This window comes from Oryctolagus cuniculus, chromosome 1 (genome assembly GCF_051225735.1).
Source record: "Oryctolagus cuniculus isolate XC-2025 breed Fujian yellow rabbit chromosome 1, ASM5122573v1, whole genome shotgun sequence".
Lineage (NCBI taxonomy): Eukaryota > Metazoa > Chordata > Mammalia > Lagomorpha > Leporidae > Oryctolagus > Oryctolagus cuniculus.
This window is the reverse complement of record NC_142867.1, coordinates 209,617,449-209,644,889: the sequence shown is the minus strand read 5'-3', so window position 1 is coordinate 209,644,889 and position 27,441 is coordinate 209,617,449. Positions and strand designations below refer to the sequence as shown.

Here is a 27,441-nt window from a genome sequence, read left to right as displayed (position 1 = left end):
ATGAAATGCATGAAGTTTATAAACCTTAAATAAAATTTTTTAAAAATGACTAAATTTATGCAGAATCTCTACCCTATTCCTAAACAAGAGACAGTATACTTTACTGCTTCAGCACTGCCATATCACTTCCACCTCCAACTTATTGTCAAAAGTCTTCCTTTTCTTTTTGAAATTTTTTTTAATACCGTCAATTGGCAGATAACTATTTGTACTAATTTCTGATGATTCTTTCCATTTCTGTGGTGTCCATTGTAACATTTCCTTTTTCATCTCTGATTTTATTAATTTGGGTCTTCTCCATCCCCCTTTTTGATTAGTTGGGCCAATGGTTTATCAATTTTATTTTTTTAAGACACCAGCTCTTCACTGCACTGATCTCTTTTATTTTTTAATTTCAATTTCATTTATTTATTTTCTAAGTTTTATTACTTCTTTCCTTCCACTGATTTTGATTTGATTTGTTTTTGTTTTTCTAAGCCCTTGAGATGCACTGTTAGATCATTTATTTGATACCTTTCCAATTTCTTGATGCAGGCACTAACTGCTCTAAACTTTCCACTGCTTTTGCTGTATCTGGTAAGTTTTGATATGTTGTGTTATCATCTTCATTCATTTCAAGGGATTTTTAAATTTCCCTTTTGATTTCTTCTATGACCCACTGTTCATTCAGGAACATGTTGTTCAGTCCCCCAGTATATTTTCTAAGCTTTCTTATGTTATTAATTTCCAATTTCAATCCATTGTGGTCAGAGAAGATATACAGTATGATTTTATTTTTAAATTCGTTTAGACTTGCTTTATGGCCTAGTGAATCAGAGGCATACAAATTGGAAAGGAAGTCGAATTATCCCTGTTTTCAGATAACATGATCCTATAAAAAGGGTACCCTAACTATTCTACTAAGAGACTACTGGAACTCATAAGGGAATTTGGAAAAGTTGCAGAATATAAAACCAACACACAAAAATCAGTACCATTTGTATATACTAACAATGCCATGACTGAAAAAGAACTTGCAAGATCAGTCTCATTCATAATAGATAAATTTAACCAAGGATGTGAAAGATCTTGACAATAAAAATTACAAAACACTAAGTAAAGAAATAGAAGAAAAACACCAAAAAAATGGAAAAATTTCCCATGTTTGTTGATTGGACAAATTAGTATCATCAAAATGTCCAAATTATCCAATATAGATTCAATGTGATTCCAATCAAAGTACCAAGGATTTTCTTCACAAATCTAACAAAAGCCCTATCTTATACCTTATACAAAAATCAACTCACAGTGGATCAGGGATCTAATCTAAGATCTGAAACCATTAAGTTACTAGAGGAAAACATAGGGGAAATGTTGCAAGACACTGACCTACGCAAAGACTTGATTAAGAACCCTGAAGCACAGCAATAAAAGCAAAATTAGACAAAAGGATTACATCAAGCTAGGACGTTTCTGCACTGCAAAGGAAACAGCCAACAAACTGAAGAGGCAACCAAAAGAATGAGAGAAAACACTTGCAAATTATGTATCCGAGAAAGGATTAATATCCAAAGAGCTCAAGAGACGCAACAACAATAAAACAAACAGTCCAGTTAAGAAATGGGCAAAGGACATGAATAGTCATTTTTTAAAGGATGAAATACAAATGGACAACAGACCATGAAAAAATACACAGGATCACTAGTCATTAGGGGAATGTTTTACCTTATCCCAGTCAGAATGGCTAACATCCAAAAATGGCGAGGGCACACAGAAAAAGGTACCATAATACACTGTTGGTGGGAATGTAAACTGGTACAACTATTATAGAAGACAGTATGGAGATTGTTTGGAAATCTAAAAATAGTTCTACCAAATGACTCAGCTATCCCACTCCTGGGAATATGAAATAGGCATATGAAAAATTTCTTGTACTCCCATGTTTATAGCAGTTCAATTCACAATAGTTAAGATACAGAATCAACCCAGATGCCTACCAACTCATGACTAGGTGTAGAAAATGTGACATGTATACATGATGGAATACTACTCAGCCATAAAAAAAGGAGATTCTGTCTTTTGGGAAAAAAAAAAAAAAGGATGCAACTGAAGACCATTATGCTTAGTGAAATAAGCCAGACCCAAAAAGGCAAGTATCACATGTCTTCTGTGATTTGTGGTAACTAATAAAAGGAGTATAATCCCTCCCCCCAAAAATCCTAAAATATATTAGTGAAATTGACATCTTGGGATTTGACTATTATTTTTAGGCCTTATCTATATTCCTGCCGAACAGTGTTTTTTCTACTTTTTACCTGTTGAACTCCTTATTTAGTAGAGCATTAAACTTGTGATCATAAAGTAAAAATATGTTATTTCAAAAATTACAAAAGAAAAAAAGGAAAGGAAGGAGGAAAAAGGGCAGTGAGGGAAGAATCATTATATTTTTAGAACTGTATCTCTAAATGGCTTGAAATTTGTTCTCTCAATTTCAGTTCACAATTGATCATAATGATAGGTCTAAGAGTCAAAGAGATCACATAAACAAGACTAGTGTCTGCTAATACTAACTGATAGAATTAAAAAGGAGAGAACAATCCAACATGGGAAGCGAGATACACAGCAGACTCACAGAATGGCAGATGTCCTAAACAGCACTCTGGCCTCAGAATCAGCCCTTAAGGCATTCGGATCTGGCCGAAGAGCCCATGAGAGTATTTTAGGCATGGAAAGCCAAGACACTCTGGCAAGAAAAAAAAAAAAAAACCTAAATGAAAGATCCCAGTGGAAAGAATGGGCCATGAAAGGAGGTACCTTTCTCTGAAGGGAGGAGAGAACTTCCACTTCAACTATGACCTTGTCTAAATAAGATCGGAGTTGGCGAACTCAAAAGGCTTCCATAACCGTGGAAACTCATGACAAGAGCCTAGGGTGATTACTGACGCCATAAACAAGAGTGTCAATTTGTTAAGTCAACAACAGGAGTCACTGTGCACTTACTCCTCATGTAGGTTCTCTGTCCTTAATGTGTGTACATTGTGATTTAATGCTATAACTAGTACTCAAACAGTATTTTACACTTTGTGTTTCTGTGTGGGTTCAAACTATTGAAATCTTTACTTAATATATACTAAACTGATCTTCTGTATATAAAGATAATTGAAAATGAAATCTTGATGCAAATGGAATGGAGAGGGAGCAGGAGAGGGGAGGGTTGCAGGTGGGAGGGAAGTTATAGGGAGAAAAAGCCATTGTAATCCATAAACTGTACTTTGGAAATTTATATTTATTAAATAAAAGTTAAAAAAAAAGGCCAAAATTTGAAGCCATATGCAACACATTAAAAAAAAGAAATCTGTTCTCTTTATATTATTAAAAATTAATAAATATAGAAAAGACTGCTATGATCGCCTGTATACAAGTATTTAGTGGAAATGTTTTCATTTCTCTTGGAATACTAATTATATGTATTAGTTATATGTATTAATTATTATAGTATTAGTTGTTATAATTATCTTATAGAATGAAGTTCAAACAACAAAATATATGGCAGTTTTAAAAAATAAAATTTACTTTCTATATAAGAAAGATTTTCTGTTTATGCATTCCTAGGCAATTTTCTTTTAAAAAAGCTTGCTATATAAATAAGTGCCATTTCTATATATTGTATAAGGATACAATACAATTTTGCATCTGCTACTCCAACAGAAGTTTGGAGGTATAATTAAGGAGACTTAAGACATAATCTATATGTTGTAAAATATGAATGCATAAACATAGTAAGAAATATGAGATCGTTTTTGGAAAAGTCAATGTTTTAAAATAAACACACTCATTTAAAGAAATTATTCAAATTTGCCTTTTAAGCTCCACAGCTGTGAGTAATGATGAGATAAATGTGTTTGGTGAGAGCTATAAATAAAGGAGCATACTATTAATCTACGAAGCTAAAGCTGACTGAGTGAGGATTCAACAACTAACCCTAGTCTTCAACTTCTTGTAAAGCAGCAGAGAGATTAAAAACAAGTAGAGTGACTTAAGTTTATGGCTTTAATTCTCCAAAAGTGCTAGGTTGGATCAAATTATCAACATGGTGCCACTTACCATCTTAACAAAACAGTGCAAACTGCACTTAACAGGCCCTGATTTAGTTTCAAGTAGGGCTTGTTCAACTGAACAGATGCACCAGGCCTGATTTTATCTATCACTTAGAAAAGACAGACAAATCAACAAAAGTACTCCAATAAAGCATGACAGAGGTAAAGAAAAAAAAAAACCCAATCCATGGAAATTCATTGGAGAGGGAGATTGTTGTCAGAGATACCAAGGATTGACTTCAAAGAGGAGGCAACTCAATCTACAGGCAGGCCCTGTAGATGCAAAGCTGTAGGATAATCTAGTTTTATTAGTGACATGCTTAAAATTGTGAATAAAAATCAAGTTTCTAAATGTAGTGTGGTACCCTGGATTAGATCTTAGAACAGGAAAAACAAATAAAAAAACAGATAAATTTAAATCAAGTCTGGAGTTTTAACTTCATCTTTACTTCAAATTATAGATACAAAAATAAAATTTCTAGAAGTGAATAGAGAATATCTTCATTACCTTGAGACAGGGGAAGATTTCTTAAACAGGACAAAGAAAAGTACTAACCAATAAAGACTGATATACTAAACTACATTAAAATGAAGAATTTTTATTGAACAAATATTGCCCTTAAAAGAGTAAAAAGAAGAAAGCACAAAGGAGAAGATATTTTCAACGTTACAACCTACAAATAGTAAGAAAAAGACTGATGATTCAAATAGAAAAAATTCACAACACCTCAACAGGTACCTCACAAAAGAAAATATTCAAATGACCACAAAACATGAAAAAACACACTCATTAAGTTATCAAGGAGATAGAAATTAAAATTACAATGTGTTTGCAGAAGTATGAAGCAAGGGGCTGGTGCTGTGGTATAATAGGTAAAGCCTCCACCTGCAGTGCCAGCCTCCCATAAGGGCTCCAGTATGAGTCTCAGAGGCTCCTCTTCTGATCCAGCTCTCTGCTATGGCCTGGGAAAGCCGTAGAAGATGGCCCAAGTCCTTGGGCCTCTGCACCTGCATGGGAGACCCAGAAGAAGCTCCTGGCTTCAGATTGGCACAGCTCTGGACATTGCAGCCATCTGGGGAGTGAACCAGTGGATGGAGGACCTCTGTCTTTCTCTCTGCCTCTGCCTACCTGTAATTCTGCCTTTCAAATAAAAAAAAAAAAAAACAAATCTTAAAAAAAAAAATCCACTCAAATGGATTAAAGACCTAAATCTATGATCCAATAACATCAAATTATTAGAGAACATTGGGGAAACCCTGCAAGACATTGGCACAGGCAAAGAGTTCTTTGAAAAGACCCCAGAGGCACAGGCAATCAAAGCCAAAATTGACAAATGTGATTACATCAAACTGAGAAGCTTCTGCACTGCCAAAAAAAAAAAAAAAAAAAACAACTACAACCACTCAGCAAAGTGAAGAGGCAACCCACAGAATGGGGGAAAGTATTTGCAAACTATGCAACTGATAAATGATTAATAACCAGAATCTATAAAGAGTTCAAGAAACTCAACAACAATAAAACAAACCCAGTTAAGATATGGGCAAAGGACTTAAACAGATATTCTTAAGAGGAAATCCAAATGGCCAAAAGACACATGAGAAAAGGCTCAGGATCATTAGCCATCAGAGAAATACAAATCAAAACCAAAATGAAGTATCACCTCACCTCACCCCAATTAAAATGGCTTTCATACAGAAATCAACAAACAACAAATGCTGGTGAGGATGGAAAAAGGTACCTAATTCACTGTTGGAGTGTAAATAGCCACTGTGGAAGACTGTATGGAGAAACCTCAGGAATCTGAATATAGACCTACCAATGACCCAGCCATCCCATTCCTGGGAATCTACCCAAGGGAGATGAAATCAGCATATGAAAGAGTGATCCATATCCCTATATTTATTGCAGTTCAATTTACAATAGCTAAGATAAGGAATCAACCCAAATAGAATATTATACAACAGTAAAAAAAAAAAAAACCCAAAATCCTGTTGTTTGCAACAAAAAGGATGCAACTGGAAACCAATATACTTAATGAAATTAGCCAGTTCCAAACAGACAATTACCGTATGTTCTCCCTGATCTATGATTACTAATGGAATACCTAAAAGGTAATCTACAGGAGTGAATTTGAAACTTTGTGATGTGATGATTTCGAACAGCCCTTGTCTTCATTGTTGAGGAACAATTTTTTTTGTTTTTTCTTCATACTATTTGTTGAATACTCTACTTAGTGTAGGGTTAATTTTATAAGTATAAAGTTAACTGAAAATAGATCTTTGTAAAAAATAAGAATGGGAATGGGAGATGGAAGAGGAAGAAAGGTGAAAGTATAGGTGGGGGGATGTAGGACGGGAAGAATCACTATGTTCCTAAATTTGTATATATGAAGTGCATGAAGTTTGTATCCCTTAAATAAATTTTTTAAAAAAAGAAGAAAAAAAAAGTCCTATAAGACTATTGTTTGCTACATCAAAACAAAACACTCTGAGGTCCAACACTAAAACGTGTTCATCAGCCAGTTCCCCAATATTGTCCAATGTCATCTTCTCTACCCTTCATTAAATCTCCTTTCCTAGAGCCAACCCAATCAAATTTAATAGCAGCCCCCACTATCCTGCAACAATGTTCATTCAAGTTGTGCTGATCAACCCTGCTCACCTTTTCCAGGAAATTTCCTAAATGTCAGCACTCTTTCTACTTGTTTCATTCTTTTAAATTATAACTCCTTGTAGTTAAGTTTCTATTCATCTTGGTAATACCTGGTGGTCTTTAATTCACCACTATGTGATATTTTCCCTAAGGCTACATTGCAGTGAATCTTCTTGATCAGACATCAGGGCTTTTCCTGCTTAATTCAGAATCAGCAAACAACTGCAAATCTATTACGTGCCAAGCACTGAATCAGGTGACTTCAGAACATTACCTAATCCAATCATACTTTGTGAGGTATGCAGTGTTATTATTTTATGGACAAAAACTAAAGCCTAGGAGATCATCTGACACAAACAGCAGATGATTCTTGGGCTCAGTCACCTAAAATTAAACTTGCACAAAGCTTTGGTAGAATAGTCTTTAATAATAATTATCTAACAAATACAAGGGTACTTTAAAAAGCTTATTGAAAAAATAGAATTAAAAGGTAAGTTCTTTGTGATGTAAAATCTTTTTAAATCCATGCATAGTTTTTTTCATAACACGTACTTTTCATGAACTTTTTGAAGTACCCTCATATTTATAAAACAGAATTTAAATTGCAGTGAAATATTTTAAAGCTGGATTTTGTAAGAGAGATTTGTAAGGTGGGAAAAAGATGTGCATGTGTGTGTGATAGTAATAAAAGCCAAAGGATGTTTGCAATAGTTAATAGAAAGGTAATAGCTGTTGGCAACTTGCCATCCATGACTGGCCTAGTTTTATGAAAGAAGCAACCTTAGGATAATAAAGAGATAGCAGAAAAATTTACTGAAAGGAACTATCAGGGGAGTCATTATCAACTACATTAATGACTGTAATTACAATACAAATCTCAGTAGCAAAGCAAGCATTCTCTTTTGCTGTAACTATAAAAACGTTATGGTGACCAGGGCTGTGGCTTAGTAGGCTAAGCCATCCCATATGAACACCAGTTAGTGTCTGATTGCTTCTCTTCCTATACAGTTTTCTGCTTATGGCCTGGGAAAGAGGTGGAGGATGGCTCAAGTGCTTGGGCCACTACACCCACGTGGGAGACCAAGAAGAAGCTCCTGGTTCCTGGCTTCAGATAGGCTCAGCTCTGGCTGTTGCGGCCATTTGGGGAGTAAACCAGCAGACAGAAGAACCCCAACCCCCGTCTGTAACTCTACCTCTTAAATAAATAAACAAAAATCTTAAAAAATTAGCTTATAGCTTTTTAGGAAGGCAGTCTGGCAATATATATCAAAATATGTAACCTTAAAAGGCATGAATCTTTTGACTCAATAACTCCACTTATGAGCATCTATTCAAGGGAACAATTCCAAAAACTATTTATGTACAAATATGTTCAAATAAGTTTTAAATAAAAATGCAAACAATCTAAGCAGAAAAATATATTACCATGCTTTTCTCCATATTCCTCCTAACTTTCTACCTAACAAACTTTTGTATTCTTTTTTTTTTTTTGACAGGCAGAGTGGATCGTGAGAGAGAGACAGAGAGAAAGGTATTCCTTTTTGCCGTTGGTTCACTCTCCAATGGCTGCCATGGCTGGCGCGCTGCGGCCGGCGCACCGCGCTGATCCGAAGGCAGGAGCCAGGTGCTTCTCCTGGTCTCCCATGGGGTGCAGGGCCCAAGCACTTGGGCCATCCTCCACTGCCTTCCCGGGCCACAGCAGAGAGCTGGCCTGGAAGAGGGGCAACCGGGACAGAATCCGGCACCCCGACCAGGACTAGAACCTGGTGTGCCGGCGCCGCTAGGTGGAGGATTAGCCTATTGAGCCGCGGCGCCGGCCCAAACTTCTGTATTTTTAAAACACTTCCTTGTGATTTTTTCTACATAGGATTGACTTTTCCATTTTTAAGCCATACTTCCTTGCCATTGTTTCTACATATACATGCTTTGTATATATACAAAACATACCTCTACTGTAGATTACATATACTTCAACTACTAGACTGCTAATAGAGTACTTTAATACTTGTTTCATGGTCTAGATTATGAGATCCTTGACAGTAGAAACTAAATCACATTCACATCAGTATCTAGCAGTTAATAAATTTTACAGAAATGAAGTACTAAATTACATAAGAGCCAAATTTGGATGGGAACGCAGTATACAGAGGATAAACTCAAATTTTTGAATAGTGGAAACGGCAATTACCAGAAAGTAAGGAGCCCACTACTTGCCCCAAAGGGAGTAGACTTTCTATGAGAGGATACAGTGGTAGGATAAGGCTTTCACAATGATAGACATCACGAGAAACTAACATACAGTATGTATATATGGATGTACATATAAGCACATGGGCTCTGAAGTGATAGAGATGTAGGTATAAGTCTTAACTCCACCTTAATTTTTTCATTCATAAAATGAAAGCAACAATAATAAAATCTCCCTTATAAATCTATTATAAGGGTTAAGTGAGATGGTGTATATAGAAGGCTGGCACAGTGCCTAGCACATAGGAAGCAATTTTTTTTAAAAGATTTATTTATTTATTTGAAAGACAGAGTTACAGAGAGGCAGAGAGAGAGAGAGAGAGAGAGAGGGCTTCCATCTGTTGGTTCACTACCAAGATGACTGCAATGGCCGGAGCTGTGACAATCAGAAGCCAGGAGTCAGGAGCTTCTTCCAGGTCTCCCTTGTGGGTGCAGGGACTAAAGGACTTGGGCCATCTTCCACTGCTTTCCCAGGCCATAGCAGAGAGCCGTATTGGAAGCGGAACAGCCAGGACTCAAACTGGCACCCATATGGGATGCTGGCACTGCAGGCAGTGGCTTTATCCACTACACCACAGCGCCGCCCCAGGAAGTATTTAATAAAGATTAACTATTACTAATTTCCAAACTTCTGGCCTGCACCTTATCAGTTGATTCAAATAGGAAGGAAAGAAACATCCCAAAGAAATTGAGACAGCATCTGTAGAAACTAGGATGTCACAGAATAAAAATTACAACCTGAAGAAAGAGTTAATATACTTACCACTTTTTATTAAAGCAATTTGAATTTTGGAGAAGGAAAACAGGTCTCAAAATGCAAATAATAATTAAAAATGGAATTTGGATTTCCAGTAAAAGAATGGCTTTAGGTAAAGGAGTAAGAGACTGAGAACTAAGACTGAAATGAAGCAAAAACTTGTCCAGAGAACTAATTCAATTTACCACTGTGTTGAAGGTACTATGCTTTGTGTTACTACAGTACACAAAGTAATAATAATAATAATAATAATAATAATATAATATGGTAGGGGTCAGTGCTATGGCATAGACTAAGCCTCTGCCTGTGGTGCTGGTTTGAGTCCCAGCTGCTCCTCTTCTGATCCAGCTCTTTGCTATCGCCTGGGAAAGCAGCAGAGGATGGCCCAAGTGCTTGGGCCCTGCACTCATGTGGGAGACCTGGAAGAAGCTTCTGGCTCCTGGCTTCAGCTCCTGGCCCAGCTCTGGCCATTGCAGCCATTTGGGGAGTTAATCAGCAGATGGAAGACCTTTCTCTCTGTCTTTCCCTTTGTCTGTAACTCTATAAAAAAAAAACTCTAATAAATGAAATCTTTTAAAAAATATGGTAATGGTAATAGCAGCAGAAGCTATTCTTCATACAGTTGTTAGAATGTGCCAGGTACTGTTCTAAGTGCATTAAATGTATTAACTAACTTAACCTGTTAACTCTTACAAGGAAGCATTTAGATTTAAGAGTCAAACACGTCTGGAATTAAATCTTGGCCCTGCCATTAATGGCCAATAACCTTGAATAAGTTACTTCACTTCTTTGAGCATTAGTTTCCTCAGGTCTAACTGGGGGTGAGAATCCCTATCCTACAGTGATACTATGAGGATTACCTCAGATTATATACATAAAGTACTTATCACAATGCCTGATACCTAGAAGTTATTTGGTCCATTTATCTTCATTGTTGTTGCTAACATGAAAATTATTAGCCTGGCATTGTGGCATAGTGGGTAAAGCTGCTGCCTGTGGTGCCGGCATCTCACATGGGTGCTGGTTCAAGACGCGAGTGCTCCACTTCTGATCCAGCTCTCTGCTATGGCCTGGGAAAGCAGCAGAAGATGGCCCAAGTGCTTAAGCCCACGTACCCCCATGGGAGACCTGGAAGAAGCTCCTGGCTCATGGCTTCGGATTGGTCCAGCTCTAGCCGTTGCGGCCACTTGGGTAGTCAATCAATGGATGTAAGACCTCTCTCTCTCTCTGCCTTTCAAATAAATAAATAAATCTTAAAAAATATTATCAAATATTAGGATCAAACACATCAACCTGTAGGCATGTAAACTTTGGAAAGAGAAAAAAGCTCTTTTCTTCCATCTTGAGTTCCTCTTTAGCTTCTTAAAAATGGTAAGAACTCTATATTATTCTTTCTCAAAATAAACTACACATGCAAAAAAAAATGGATATTATAAAAAGACTCTTAGGTTTTGGGGTTCTTTTCCCCCTAGGAATAGTAGTGTTAAAAATGCACTTCCTTAAAGTGAATAGTGCTGAAAAGAATGAAGATGGCATATGGCTGGGAGAATCTTCCAAAGAAACTACTCTAACTGCCATCTCCTGTTCCTTTCTCTGCCTTTTAAGGTCACAGTAAAATGATAGAAAATCTGGGACTCACACCATCTGTCCAGACAGTTCTATCACTGCTCATTTCTCTTGTTAATCAGAACACTTTACACTTCCCAAACACTGCTACGATAAAGAGCAGTTAAAGCAGAATGAAAGAAGCTTTTTCCATCCAGAAATAGAAAGGTTGAAAATGAACAGTTCTTTTAAGGTTTGTAGGTTTCATGTCAGTGAGAAGAAAAACTCATGCCTTAGAAAGGAAATTAAGAACAGCAGTATTTTTTTTTTTTTTTTTTTTTGACAGGCAGAGTGGACAGTGAGAGAGAGAGAGAGACAGAGAGAAAGGTCTTCCTTTGCCGTTGGTTCACCCTCCAATGGCCGCCGCGGCCGGCGCGCTGCGGCCGGCGCACCGCGCTGATCCGAAGGCAGGAGCCAGGTGCTTCTCCTGGTCTCCCATGGGGTGCAGGGCCCAAGCACCTGGGCCATCCTCCACTGCACTCCCTGGCCACAGCAGAGAGCTGGCCTGGAAGAGGGGCAACCGGGATAGAATCCGGCGCCCCGACCTGGACTAGAACCTGGTGTGCCGGGGCCGCAAGGCGGAGGATTAGCCTAGTGAGCCGCGGCGCCGGCCAGAACAGCGGGATTTTAATAATAGCTCTAGAAATTATCTTTCTTAGAAATAAGGTAACACTCTTAAAAGAGATCTCTAAGCAGTTTAATATTGATAACTATACAGATTTCTAATCTATAAATTTCTCAGAAGACTAAGAGGAATAGTTTTCTTCACTACTACTACTATACTATAGTGGTATTAACAATAGCAGCTAATGATTACTTAGTACATCTTGGCATTCTTCAAAGCTCTTTTTGTTGTTTATTAATTCTTTTAATCCTTAAAACTATTCTATGATGCAATTTCTATTACTATTTCCATTTTTCAGTTGAAGAAACTCAGGCACAGAGAAGTTAACTTGTCCAATGTAATATAGATGGTAAAATATAGAGCTGGGATTAAAAATCAGTACACTGGCTCTGTACTCTTAATTTTTATATTATACTGCTTTACAGTATTTTTAAGCCTCTAAATTAAATTATACATTACATACGGCAACTCTATCATACTTTAAAATAACTATAGCTGAGTGTCAAAAACACCTTCACCTAGTTTCAGTGACTATCGATTTTATATTCATTAATTTAGCAATTTCTTTTTTAAAAAAGATTTATTTAGTTATCTGGAAGGCAGAGTTACACAGAGGCAGAAGCAGAGGGAGAGAAGAGAGAAAGGTCTTCCATCTGCTGGTTCACTCCTCAAATGGCTGCAATGGTCAGAGCTGGGCCAATCTGAAGCCAGGAGCTAGGAGCTTCTTCTGGGTCTCCCATGAATGTGCAGGGGCCCAAGCACTTGGGCCATCTTCTACTGCTTTCCCAGGCCATAGCAGAGAGCTGGATCGGAAGTAGAGCACCCGGGTCTTGAACTGGCGCCCATATGGGATGCCGGCATTACAGGCAGTGGCTTTACCTGCTACACTACTGTGCTGACCCCATAATTTACTGATTTCTAAGTGTCTTACAATGAGAGCTTATCCAGCACAAAAGAGTTTGTTGTCATAAAGCAAAATAATTTTATAATTAATAAAAGTTTCAAGAATATTTTCTGGGATCAGTGTCAATTTGGGTATACTGTGAGCCCGAGAAGTTTGATTATTCTCAAACTTCTAGAACAAGTTCCACCTTACACAAATACTCCTTGCCTTTAGGTAAAGATGAAGGGATCCTAGTTAGGTGTTTAAGCACCCGGGGGGAAAATAGTTTGCGTTTGGAATCCATCCTGTGTTTACAGAATACTCTACTTTTTGAACAATGTGTCAAGTTTATTTACTGAGAGAAGCTCTAATGTCATCTAGGTGGTAAGGTACGTCCATCACTGGTCACTTGATTTCCATCATAATGACACTAATAGCAGTCACATTAGTAGTAAAAATACTGATAAATAACCTCTATGTGCTAATAACTTACTAACTGCTAAGCACTAGTGTTTCTTTTTTTTTTTTTTTTCTTTTTGACAGGCAGAGTGGACAATGAGAGAGAGAGACAGAGAGAAAGGTCTTCCTTTTGCCATTGGTTCACCTCGCAATGGCCGCTGCAGCCGGTGTGCTGTGCTGATCCGAAGGCAGGAGCCAGGTGCTTCTCCTGGTCTCCCATGTGGGTGCAGGGCCCAAGCACTTGGGCCATCCTCCACTGTACTCCCAGGCCACAGCAGAGAGCTGGCCTAGAAGAGGAGCAACCAGGACAGAATCCGGCGCCCCGACCAGGACTAGAACCTGGTACGCCGGCGCCGCAGGCGGAGTATTAGCCTATTGAGCCGCAGCGCCGGCCTAGTGTTTCATATTGTAAGGTATATTAGGGAGGCAGTGTAGAATAGTGATTAAAAGCAAGAGTTTGAGACAGGCTGGCTATCTCACTCCTTCACTTATTTGCAGGGTGACTGAACAAATAATGCTTTGGTTCTCAGTGCCTTACAGAACATCTACCTTCTAAAGTTGCTGTGAGGATTCGATGGGCTACTACATATAAAACGCTCAGAAAAGTGCCTGACGCATAGTTTTACCCAAACTTAATAGATAAGGTGATTATTGTTTGAAACGCTAAAGGCTACCAAGTAGTTAAGGTGGAAGCTGAGGTCTCCCAGGTCTGCCTGATTCCAAAGCCCCTTTTCTTCAGCTTTCCATTCTCACATTCTCAGAAGCAAGGCCAGCCAACTAAATCATCAACATGATAAAGCAGACTATAGTTTCTCTAATGTCATTTTTGTCTCTCCCTACCCAAGAGTTTGACCATCGCAGCATTCAAACAAACAAAAAAACCTGCAACTACTTGTTAATAATGTAAATCTAAGTTATTGCATTTCATCAATTATGAGACACCTTTCCCTCAATTTTTTTCATTTGTGAATCATGTGTCTTAAAATTTTAACTGGCAGTGTTTTTCCTTTCTCAGTAGCACTTAAAATAGTGACACACCTTACAACTGACATAATCTGACACTCGACAAACTGTAGTAGCTGTGGATTAGCCCTCAGTCTTTATTAAAGCTTGCCCACCCACAGCTGCAGCCCTATTCTATCCCAATTTCTTCACTTAAACTTCACTTCATTTCACCTTGACTATCTTCTTACCAACTCTTAACCACCTCCATATAATTATCAAGCTCCTACAGCTCTGGTCATCAGTTTTGTACTTCAGGCTCTGGGATTGCTTTCTGTGTTCCTTGCTTTAGTATTCTCTTTCTGATGACTCAAAGGCTTTAACCGTGACTCCTTGAATTGATAAACCCAGGGACACCTCCTCCTCACAGACTGTTCTTACAGGCAGTTCTCACTTCACACGCATAAATGGATTCTATGGGTAAGCTGAGAAAAGTATTAGGCAATAATGGAGCCTTGACAAAAGTTTCTCTCTCTCTCTCTCTCTCTCTCTCTCTCTCTCTCTCTCTCTCCCCCTCTCTTTTCTTCCATTTGCACTTACTTCTTATTTCTACCTTCTAAAATTATTTCTATAGCCCCTTTTATAGCTACTTATCTGATTCATACTTAAATTTTTTCCCCGTTTTGGCCTGGGTGCCTCCATTCCACATATGGTCAGTCTCTTCATAGAAGAAAAAAATGTCAAGTTTTACATCCTCTTTTCCATGGAAGGATAGTTCCAAGCTGTCTTCTACCTAGAAAGAAGAGGAAGACTTTCACAGACTGAAACAAAGGAAACACACTTAGCTTCTTTTTAGAAAGGGGAAAGTTCTCATGTTTTACATATGAAGAGTATTAATTCTAAGATACATTTTTCTTTTTTTTTTTTATTTGACAGAGTTAGACAGTGAGAGAGAGAGAGACAAAGGCTGGTTCACCCCTCAAATGGCTACTACAGCCAGAGCTATGCCGATCCGAAGCCAGGAGGCAGGTGCTTCCTCCTGGTCTCCCATACAGGTGTAGGAGCCCAAGCAGTTGGACCATCCTCCACTGCCTTCCCGGGCCACAGCAGAGAGCTGGACTGGAGGAGGAGCAGCTGGGACTAGAACCCGGTGCCCATATGGGATGCCGGTGCCACAGGTGGAGGATTAACCAAGTGAGCCATGGTGCCGGCCCCTAAGATACATTTTTTCAAGTTGGAGCACTTCTGAGATTGGGATACATCAGCCACATGCCATCATTTAGTTTCTTAAATGCACATAAAATAATGTTGCTTCTTATAATTGATGACAACTCAGAGTAAATGACTTGTAGTAGTTATTACTCTGCAGAGAGAGTAGAAACATCTTGTTCCAGAGCCTCTTTCCAACTAAATAAGGAAAGGAATCAAAGAAAAGTTAATCCCTTTAATCAACAAGTAAAAATATTAGGAAATAAGTCTCTCATCATGATAAATAAATACTTTAAGTAAAGTCATATTATACATCATCATATACATATACTAGCTCATTGCATTATATATGACAGTACTTCAGAAAGTTCATGAAAAGTGGAATAAAAAGATAAGAGGCAGGTATTGTGGCACAATGAGTTAGGCTGTCACTTGGTACATATGCAACCAAATCAGAGTGCCTGGGTTCAAGTCCTGCCTCCATTTCTGATCCGGTTTTTTGCGAGTTGGCACCCTGACAGGTAGTAGATGATGGGTCAAGTGCTTGGGTCCTTGCCACCCATGTGAGAGACCCAGACTGAGTTCTCAGTTTCTGGCTTTGGTTTGCCCAGCCCAGGCAGTTGTGGGCATACAGGGAGTAACTATTTGATGGTGATCTTTCTCCCTCTTTTTCTTTCTCTCTCTCCATCTCTCCATATGTCTCGTCACTCTGCCTTTCAGATAGATAGAAATGAATAAACTTTAAATATAAGTTAATTTGGTGCAAAAGATTTCGATTTCCATACATTTGAAGGAATCTTCAAAAATTCATGGGAAATGCATATTATGAAAAAACTGCAGAGATTTCAAAACCTCTTTGCACCAAAGTAGTTATCTGTTAATCCTATTTTTCCATGAACATTCTGACACACTCTAAGGCATGAAAAAAATAAGAAATAAAAAGCTAAGATTCAGGGGAAAAAATAATTTCCCTAAAGAAAAGAATCCTTCAAATATTTATGCTCCCGCTGGACTCAGTGCATCTGTCTGTTACAGCACTAATCATATAATAATCACTTATGTGGGTTTTTTCCTCCCAATTAGACAGTGAGCTCCTCAAGAGTAAGAATTGTAATTTATTCCTTGTTGAGTCCCAGATGTGGCGCTCAGTGCCAAACACACAGTGCTATGATCAGTGCGAGCTCACTGAATGACTAGAGCTCTAACGCTTTAACTTTGACCTCAGGAATACATTTTAGCAAAATTCCTTAGTAAAATAGAATAATTATTTATCACAGGAGATATAATTATCCAGTGGCTAAACACACTTCTATTAGCTTGGAAGGATAACATCTCCCTGGGAACAAGCAAATTAACATCAAGATGACTGTAAAGGATCATGGGCTGTGGGTACAGAAATCAGATTGCTGTGAAATTTCATCTAGGCCAAACGACCGAGAAAACTGTTATACTCTATGATAAGATCAACAAGAGACTGAAGTACCTGTTTATAATGATTGAATATTTTCACTCTTTAGCAATCAAAGGAATGTTTCATATTGATAATGACCTCTATGCCTAAGGACACACAAAATTAAATACTTTATAGGAAACAATGTGACTTTAGATACGTTGGTGGAATTTTTATTATATTAATTGATGTTATATTAATTCAATAGAATACTGTCTAGTATAATGGTAGTAAATTCTTCTCTGAGAGTCTAAGATCCTTCCTTCTTCATCATCAACAGAAAGCCAGATGTTCTAGGATTTCCTAAAATAGGACAGAAATCCCAAGTGGTAATAAGCGCCTGCTAAACCCATCCTGGCCAGTACTGAGAGATAAAATGATATATATACAGTGTTCTCAACCATGTCTGAATTGCTTAATACAAATTTTACAACTGAGACACATTACTTATGAAATAAAGCCAATTTTTTGTTACTGACCTTCCCAAACTTGTGTTTGAGTTGAAGTCCTGCATCCTGAAATGCTAAAATAATGTCAGATTTGTAATCTTCTATAAAAATTCCTAGGTCAACGTCTTTACTATAAGGAATAACGTTGCACTGCCGATACCATCCTAAAAATAAAAAAAAAATTTAAATTAGGTTTGGAAAAAATTAGTCATTACAAAATGAATGATCTTTGTATAAATGGGTTTATTTCATAGGATTATATTTAGGAAACTTTACCAAAATTATTTTTTTAAAAAAATCTGGGGCCAGTACTTTGGTGCAGTAGGTTAAAACCATAGCCTGCAGCACTGGCTTCCCATATGGACACCGGATTGAGTTTCAGCTGCTCCACTTCTGATCCAACTCCCTGCTAATGTGCTTGGGAAAGCTGCAGAGATGGTCCAAGTCCTTGGGCCCCTGTACCCACATGGGAGAGCCAGAAAAAGCTCTAAGCTCCTTGCTTCGGATCGGCTCAGCCATTTGGAGAGTGAGTCAGCAGATGGAAGACTCTCTCTCTCTCTCTGTCTTTATCTCTCTCTTTCTCTAATTCTCTCTGTAACTCCACCTTTCAAATAAATAAAAGACATCTTTCAAATAAATAAAATCAAAATAAAAAATGAAATCCCAAACTAAAAGACATGGTTATAGGAGTCACTTTTTGAAGATCTATCTATCTACTGTCAACCTACCTACCAATCAACTGACCTACCTATCAATCTTTACTGGTCTAAGCCTATATACCTACCTACGTACATTTCTACCTACTTATTTGTCTTTACTGGACTGAGCACTCAGTTTCCTCAAAAACTTACATGACCAATTTTAACTGCTAAATAACTATTAGCTTTAATAATGCTAACTTGGCCATCCATTTAAAAAATTTATTTGGAAAGTTTAATCATTAGCCTCTAGTGATATCAACTACTGTTTAGATATGCTAAAAATTTTAAATTATTTTGCTTAAGTACTATGCCTTTACTGAGCCAATAATTTATAAAATATAATAGTTCTGAATAGCTCATATCTGATGGGTCACATAAAAAAGCAGTGTCAGCTTCAATTTTCAACATACTGCCAAAAAATATTGATGGCCTATAATTATTCTTATGGGCATCATTATCATGCAATATTACTTGGAATTGTAGAAGAATTCTATCAAAAATTTACAAACTGTTAAAAACAGAAGAGCCTTTAAATATCATCTAACTGCCTCATTTCATAAATGCCCTTAAATCAAGAAAACCATGAAGTTTGTTTTTTTGTTTGTTTGTTTGTTTGTTTGTTTTTGACAGGCAGAGTGGACAGTGAGAGACAGAGAGAAAGGACTTCCTTTTGCCATTGGTTCACCCTCCAATGGCCGCTGTGATCCAATGGCAGGAGCCAGGTACTTTTCCTGGTCTCCCATGGGGTGCAGGGCCCAAGCACATGGGTCATCCTCCACTGTACTCCCTGGCCACAGCAGAGAGCTGGCCTGGAAGGGGGCAACTGGGACAGAATCCGGCGCCCCGACCGGGACTAGAACCCGGTGTGCCAGTGCTGCAAGGCAGAGGATTAGCCTAGTGAGCCACGGCGCCAGCCAAAAAGTATTTTTGATGATGCCAACTATAAAACAATCTTGTTCTAAGAAGTTAAACCTTGCCAGCATTGCGGCTCAATAGGCTAATCCTCCACCTAGCGGCGCCGGCACACCGGGTTCTAGTCCCGGTCGGGGTGCCGGATTCTGTCCCAGTTGCCCCCCTTCCAGGCCAGCTCTCTGCTATGGCCCGGAAGTGCAGTGGAGGATGACCCAAGTGCTTGGGCCCTGTACCCCATGGGAGACCAGGAGAAGCACCTGGCTCCTGCCTTTGGAGCAGCGCAGTGCGCCGGCCGCAGCGCGCCGGCTGCAGTGGCCATTGGAGGGTGAACCAACGGCAAAAGGAAGATCTTTCTCTCTGTCTCTCTCTCTCACTGTCCACTCTGCCTGCAAAAAAAAAAAAAAAAAAAAAGTTAAACCTTAGCCAAGTATCACAGAAATATGTGACATGTATTCATTTTTTGGCTTGCTGGTTCACTCCCCTACTGCCCAGGATATCCTAGGCTGGGCTGGGACTGAAGCGAGGAGCCAGGAACACAATTCAGGTATCCCATGTGGGTGGCAGGAATACAATTACTTGAGCCATCACTGCTCCATCCCAGGGTCTGCAATGGCAGGAATCAGAAGTCAGAAGATGGAAGTGAAGCATGGAACCTTAGGTATTTCAATGTGGGCCTCATTGGTGTTTTAATTGCTGGACCAATCTACTCCTAAAGGCAATTATTAATGGAACTTCCTTTCACTCTAAAATATCTCTTGAGTTAGATGATAAATTTTATGGTAACCTTATAAAAAAGCAGCAGCTGGACTGATTCCAAGATGGCAGAGTAGGGAGGGAGCTTATTGCTCTAGTCTAGGGGAAGATAGTTGAAAAAAAGTGGAGAGAGTGCAATCTCAGGGAAGAGTTAGGGAGAAAACTGCAGAGGAAACTCCACACAAATTAGAGGGACACTGCAGGTCTATGTGGAGTCTGTGGACACGCACAACTCAGGACCTCAGCAGCTGAGAGCCTCAGCACCAGCTTTGGAGAGGGAAGTGAGATCAGACTGCAGTAGCTCAAGCCACTGGTGATAAAGCTGAGGGAAGAGCCTGGCATGAGTCCAGCTTGGAGCCCTGTTTGGGACAGTGTACTTGTCAACTTAGAGTGAAAAAGGGGGGAGGGAGAGTTTCTCCCTGACCACCTGGCACTGGCGTCCTGTAACTAACTGAGAGAGGGCAGGTGCCATTTTGGACACACGTAAGAACTGTGCCAGCTTGGGTCCACGCACCCAGCAACCAGCCGAGAGGAGATGCCTGAGTCTGGCTGGGAGCACTGACAAGGAGCTAGGTGTTCACAACTGTGGGAGCCTTGTGTGCTGGGACTGTGCAAACACTGTGGGTGTGTGGGAGGGTGCAGTGTGGCTGGATCTCTAAGGAGTCACTGTGAGCAGCTCCATGTGCTCAGGGCTCCCTGGTTCCCTGTGAGGGTCACTGCTATGGGATCCATGCTCACACTGAGGACTGCACAGTTCCTTTTGTGGTTCTTGTGGCAGTGCAGATGAATACTGTATCTACCAGGGCTAGTGTCCAGGTAATGGTCTCCTTGGAGGAGAGGCGGTGAGCATCAGACTACAACAGAGATGAACAAACCTCCTCTCTGATTAAAAAAAAGAGAGATTTACCACACCCAGATTGGGTGTCACCTTGGATACTCCCCTCATCTTAGACTCAGCACATGCCTCTGGATATTCACTGAAAAGAGCAGACACTCCATTAAGCCATAGAGGCATAGTCCAAAGACAAAAGCCATCACAGGAAAAACAAAAACAAAAAAACAAAAACAATTATCTCCACAAATGCCTAAAACAAAGGCATTCAAGAAACAAGAAAAAGGAAGACAATATGACACTCCCAAAGGAACACAAAAACACTTCAATACTAGAATGAGAAATGAAGAGACTAAAGAACTGCTGGAAATGGAATTTAAAAATTGATTGTAGGATCACTTAGAAGTAATTGGAAGCAAATTGACAAATTAAAGAAAACCATACATGACATGAATGAAAATTCTTCCCATGAAATTCAGATTTTAAAGAGAAATCAAAATGAAATATTGGAAATGAAGAATTCAATAGATCAAATAAATTATGTGGTGGAAAGCAACAACACACTCAGTGAGGCAAAAGAAAGAATATCCAAGTTAGAAAACAAATCTTTGGAAATTTTACAGTCAGACCAAAAAAAAAAAAAAAAGAAATTAGAAATCTTAAAAATATGTTGCAGATTTATGGGATACTATCAAAATGACCCAACATATGGGTCTTAGGAGTTCTTGAAGGGGTAGAAAGAAAGGTTAGAAGGCCTTCTAGTGAAATAGTTACAGGAAAATTCCGTAACTTGGAGAAAGGACATCCAAGTACAGGAAGCACATAGAATTCCTAATAGACATGACCAGAAAAGGTCTTTATCACAACACATTGTAGTCAAACACTCCACAGTAAAACACAGAAAAACTTCTAAAGTGTGCCCAACAGAAATGCCAGATTACTTTCAGAAGATCTCAAATTAGATTCATAGCTGACTTCTTATCAGAAACCCTAAAGGCTGGAGAGAACAGCAATACATTTTCTAAGTCTTAAGAGAAAAAAATTGTCAACCCAGAATACTATACCCTGAAAAATTCTCATGTATGGATGAAGGTGAAATAAACACCTTCCATCACAAATAGAAACTGCAAGAATTTGTCACCACTCATCCAGTCTTAAAGATGCATAAGGATGTGCTACATACAGAAACACAGAAACATGATCATCACTATGAAAGAAGGTGAAGACAGAAAACCTCCCAGTAAAAGTACAAAGGAAACACAAAGTAAACAATAGGGGTATTTACAGAAAAGCGGCAGGACCAAGTTGTTACTTATCAATAATCACCTTGAATGTAAATGGCATCAAGTCTCCAGTTAAAAGATACAGACTGGCTGAGTGGATTAAAAAACAAAACCCATCTATTTGCTCCCTATAAGAAACACATCTCACCAACAAAGATGCACGCAGACTGAAAGTAAAGGATGGAAAGATATTCCATGCTACTTAAAAACCAAAAAGGAGCTGGTATAGCTACCTAATATCAGATAAAACAGACAACACAAAAACTGTTAAAAGAGACGAAGAAGGGCACAATGTAATGATTAAAGGATCAATTCAACGGAAAGATGTGACTATGATAAACATATCTGTACCTAATTACAGGGCATCTGTCTATTTAAAAGAAATGTTAAGGGATCTAAAGGAAGACACAGACACCAATACAATAGTAATAAGGGACTTCAAAATCCCACTTTCAGCAATGGACAGATCAACCAGACATAAAATCAGCAAGAAAACAACAGTTAATCAACACTATACACCAAATGGACCTACTGGATATCTACAAAATTTTTCATCCCACAGCTGCAGAATATACATTCTTCTCACCAGTGCATGGAACTTTCTCTAGGATAGACCACATGCTGGGCCATAAAACAAGTCTCAGCAAATTAAAAAAAAAAAAAAAACTGCAATCATACCATGCATCTTCTCTGATCACAATGGAATGAAGCTGGACATCAACAACTCAAGAATCTCTAGAACATATGCAAACACATGGAGACTGAACAACATGCTCTTGAAAGAAGTGAGTTATTGAAGAAATCAAAAGATTTCTCAAAATGAATAAAGATGACAATACAACATATCAAAACAGATAGGATACAGCAAACACAGTGTTAACAGGTAAGTTTATAAAATTGGTGCCTACATTAAGAAATTGGAAAGGCACCAAATAAATGAGCTATCGATGCATCTCAAGGATTTAGAAAAACAACAGCAAACCAAACCAAAAACTAGTAAAAAAAAGAAATAATTAAAATTAGAGAAGAAATCAACAAAATTGAAACCAAAAGAGCAATACAAAAAATCAGCAAAATGAAGAATTGGTTTTTTGAAAAAATAAACAAAATTGACACATCATTGGCCAAACTAACCAAAAAAAGAGGAAGAAGACCCAAATCAACAAAATCAGAGATGATAAAGGAAATGTGACAAGAGATACCATAGAAATAAAAAGAATCATCAAGAATTACTACAAAGAACTGTATGCCAACAAATTGGGAAACCTAGAAGAAATGGATATATTCCTGGACACATACTACCTACCTAAATTGAGACATGAATACATAGAAAACCTAAACAGACCATTAACAAGACAGAAACTGACTCCAATTCTCAAGCTATTCAAAACAACTGAAACAGATGGAGCCCTCCCAAACTCCTTCTATGAAGCCAGCATCACCTAATTCCTAAACCTGAAAAAGATGTAACAGAGAAAGAGAACTACAGACCAATTTCCCCAATGAACACAGACACAATAATCCTCAACAAAATACTAGCCAATCCAATTCAACAACACATCAGAAAGATCATTCACCCAGACCAAGTGGGATTTATCCCTGGTAATGCAGGGATGGGTCAACACTTGCAAATCAATCACTGTGATACATCACATTAATAAAGGCAAGAACAAAAACCATAAGATTATCTCAACTGATGCAGAGAAAGCATTTGATAAAACACAACACTCTTTCATAATGAAAACTCTAAGTAAATTGGGTATAGAAGGAGCATTCCTCAACACAATCAAGGCAATTTATGACAAACCCACGGCCAGCATCATGTTGAGTGAGGAAAAGTTGGAAGCATTCCCACAAAGAGCTGGAACCAAACAAGGATGCCCACTCTCACCACTGCTATTCAATACAGTCCTGGAAGTTTTAGCCAGAGCCATTAGGCAAGAAAAAGAAATCAAAGGGATACAAATTGAGAAGGAGGAATTCAAACTATCCCTATTTGCAGATCACATGATTCTTTTTTTTTTTTTTTTTTTTGACAGGGAGAGTGGACAGTGGGAGACAGACACAGAGAGAAAGGTCTTCCTTTTTCCGTTGGTTCACCCCCCAATGGCCGCTGCGGCCAGCGCACTGTGCTGATCTGAAGCCAGGAGCCAGGTGCTTCTCCTGGTCTCCCATGCGGGTGCAGAGCCCAAGCACTTGGGCCATCCTCCACTGCACTCCCGGGCCATAGCAGAGACTTGGACAGGAAGAGGAGCAACCGGGACAGAACCGGCGCCCTGACTAGGCCTAGAACCTGGTGCGCCGGCGCTGCAGGTGGAGGATTAGCCTATTGAGCCACAGCGCCGGCTGCAGATCACATGATTCTATATATAGGAGATCCAAAAGACTACACCAAGAGACCACTGGAACTCATAAAAGAGTTTGGTAAAGTGGCAGGATATAAAATTAACACACAAAAAATCAATAGCCTTTATATAAACAAATAATGCCATGGCTGAAAAACAACTTCTTTTTTTTTTTTATTTTTTTTTTTTTTTTATTTTTTTGACAGGCAGAGTGGACAGTGAGAGAGAGAGACAGAGAGAGAAAGGTCTTCCTTTGCCGTTGGTTCACCCTCCAATGGCCGCCGCTGCAGCCGGCGCACCGCGCTGATCCGATGGCAGGAGCCAGGATCCAGGTGCTTTTCCTGGTCTCCCATGGGGTGCAGGGCCCAAGCACCTGAGCCATCCTCCACTGCACTCCCTGGCCATAGCAGAGAGCTGGCCTGGAAGAGGGGCAACCGGGACAGAATCCGGCGCCCCGACCGGGACTAGAACCCGGTGTGCCGGCGCCGCAAGGTGGAGGATTAGCCTATTGAGCCACGGCGCCGGCCCTGAAAAACAACTTCTAAGATCAATCCCATTCACAATAGCTACAAAAAATAATTTAATACCTTGGAATAAATTTAACCAAGGACATCAAAGATCTTTACAATGAGAATTACAAAACATTAAATAGAAGAAGACACACACAAAAAAATTAAAAAATCTTCCATGTTCATGGATTTGAAGACTCAGTATCATCAAAAATGTCCATACTACCAAAAGCAGTTTATAGATTCAATAAAACATCAATGAAAATACTAAGGGCACTATTCTCAGATATAGAGAAAATGATGCTGAAATTCATATGGAAACACATAAGACCTCCAATAGCTAAAGCAATCTTATACAACAAAAACAAAGCTGGAGACATCACAATACCAGATTTCAAGATGTAAGTTATAATCAAAATAGCCTGGTACTGGTACAAAAATAGATGGACACATCAAATGAACAGAATAGAATCTCCAGAAATCAACCTATGCATCTACAACCAACTTATCTTTGACAAAGGAGCTAAAATCCATCCCTATAAGCAAGGACAGTCTCTTCAACAAACAGTGCTGAGAAAACTGGATTTCCACATGCCTAAGTATGAAGCAAGACCCCTACCTTAAACCTTATACAAAAATCTACACAAAATGGATTAAAGACACAAATCTATGACCTAATACCTTCAAATTATTTTTTAAAGATTTATTCATTTATTTGAAAGTCAGAGCTACACAGAGAGAGGAGAGGCAGAGAGAGAGAGAGAGATCTTCTATCTGATGGTTCACTCTTCAGTTGGTCGCAGGACAGGAGCCAGGAGCTTCTTTCAGGTCTCCCATGTGGGTGCAGGGGCCCAAGGATTTGGGCTGTCTTCTACTGCTTTTCCAGGCCATAGCAGAGAGCTGGATCGGAAGTGGAGCAGCCAAGTCTCAAACCAGCACCCATATGGGATACCAGCGCTTCAGGCCAGGGCATTAAACCGCTGCGCCACAGTGCCAGCCCCATACCATTAAATTATTAGAGAACACTGAGGAAATCCTGTAAGACATTGGCAGAGGCAGAGTTCCTAGAGACACCAGATGCACAGGCAAAGCCAAAACTGACAAATGGGATTACATCAAATTGAGAAGCTCTGCACTGCAAAAGAAACACTCAGCTAAATGAAGAGGCGACCCACAGAACGGGAGAAAGTATTTGCAAACTACACAACTGATAAAGAATACTACACAATTCCAATTCAATCCCATCAAGGTGGCATGTACCAATGCCATCTCACTAGTCCAAGTGATCAATTTCAGTTCACAATTGATCATAATGAAAGGACTAAGAGTCAAAGGGAGCACATAAACAAGTCTAGTACCTGCTAACACTAACCGATGGAATAAATAAAGGGGAGAGTGATCCAACATGGGAAGTGAGATACTCAGCAGACTCATAGAATGGCAGATGTCCTAAATAGCACTCTGGCCTCAGAATCAGCCCTAAAGGCATTCGGATCTGGCTGAAAAGCCCATGGGAGTATTTCAGGCATGGAAAGCCAAGACACTCTGGCAAAAGATCTCTGCGAGTGAGATCCCAGTGGAAAGAACAGGTCTTCAAAGAAGGAGGTACCTTTCTCTAAAGGGAGGAGAGAACCTCCACTTTGACTATGACCTTGTCTAAACAAGATAAGAATCGGAGAACTCAGAGGGCTTCCATAGCCTTGGAAACTCATGACTGGTGCATAGGGAGATTACTGATGCCATAGACAGGAGTGTCAATTGGTAAAGTCAACAACAGGAGTCACTGTGCACTTACTCCTCATGTAGGATCTCTGTCCTCAATGTGCTGTGTATTGAGATTTAATGCTATAACGAGTACTCAAACAATATATTTCACTTTATGTTTTTATGGGGGTGCAAACTGTTGAAATCTTTACTTAATGTATACTAAACTGATCCTCTGTAAAAAAAAAAAAAAAAAAAGAAATTATCAACTCCCAACTTGACTCTCACTGGGATTAAACATGACAATAGGTCTGATCTGATTTCATCATCATTTAAAAAAATCATCTATTATTTTTCACTTTATGTTTCTGTGTGAGAGCAAACTGTTGAAATCCTTACTTAATGTATACTAAGCTGATCTTCTGTATATTAAGATAATCGAAAATGAATCTTGATGTGAATGGAAGGGGAGAGGGAGTGGGAAAGGGGAGGGTAGTGGGTGGGAGGGACGGTATGTGGGGGAAGCCATTGTAATCCATAAATCGTACTTTGGAAATTTATATTCATTAAATAAAAGTTAAAAAAAAAAAAGAATACTACACAATGATAAAAAATAATAAACAAATCTTGTCATTTGTAACCAAATGGATGAAACTGGAAAACATTATACTTAGTGAAATACGCCAGCCCCAAAAGGACAAATACCATATGTTCTCCCTGATAAGTGGTAACTAACAGAGCAACTAAAAAGTAATTGATAGACTTGAAATTGACACTTTGAAGACACTTTGAGACGTGATGACTTTGAATAGCCCTTGTCGCAACTGTTGAGGAACAGTTTTTTTTTTTCACACTATTTGTTGAACTCTTTACTTAATACAGAGTTAATCTTAATCTTATGTGTATAAAGTTAATTGAAAATAGATCTTAGTGAATAGGAATAAGGAGATGGAGGATGAAGAGGGTCAGGAGTGTAGGTGGGAGGGCAGGTATGTTGGGAAGAATCACTACGTTCCTAAGGGTGTATTTATGAAATACATGAAGTTG

The 27,441-nt window shown here is 38.9% G+C and overlaps 1 protein-coding gene across 26 annotated transcripts in view; it reads right to left on the bottom strand.

Moving 5' to 3' along the window:
- Positions 1 to 27,441, bottom strand: part of FKTN (fukutin) — a 109,630-nt gene that overhangs the window by 37,487 nt on the left and 44,702 nt on the right. For 21 of the 26 annotated variants that reach the window (XM_089319000.1, XM_089319053.1, XM_089319002.1 and 18 more), the window contains 2 exons: positions 17,386 to 17,519; positions 14,913 to 15,040 (listed from right to left, as the gene is read on the bottom strand). In XM_089319000.1, coding sequence (XP_089175126.1) covers positions 14,913 to 15,040; positions 17,386 to 17,519 — 262 coding nt within the window. The remainder of the gene's footprint in view (positions 1 to 14,912; positions 15,041 to 17,385; positions 17,520 to 27,441) is intronic. The other 5 variants (XR_016224660.1, XR_016224662.1, XR_016224654.1 and 2 more) reach the window with 1 other exon arrangement.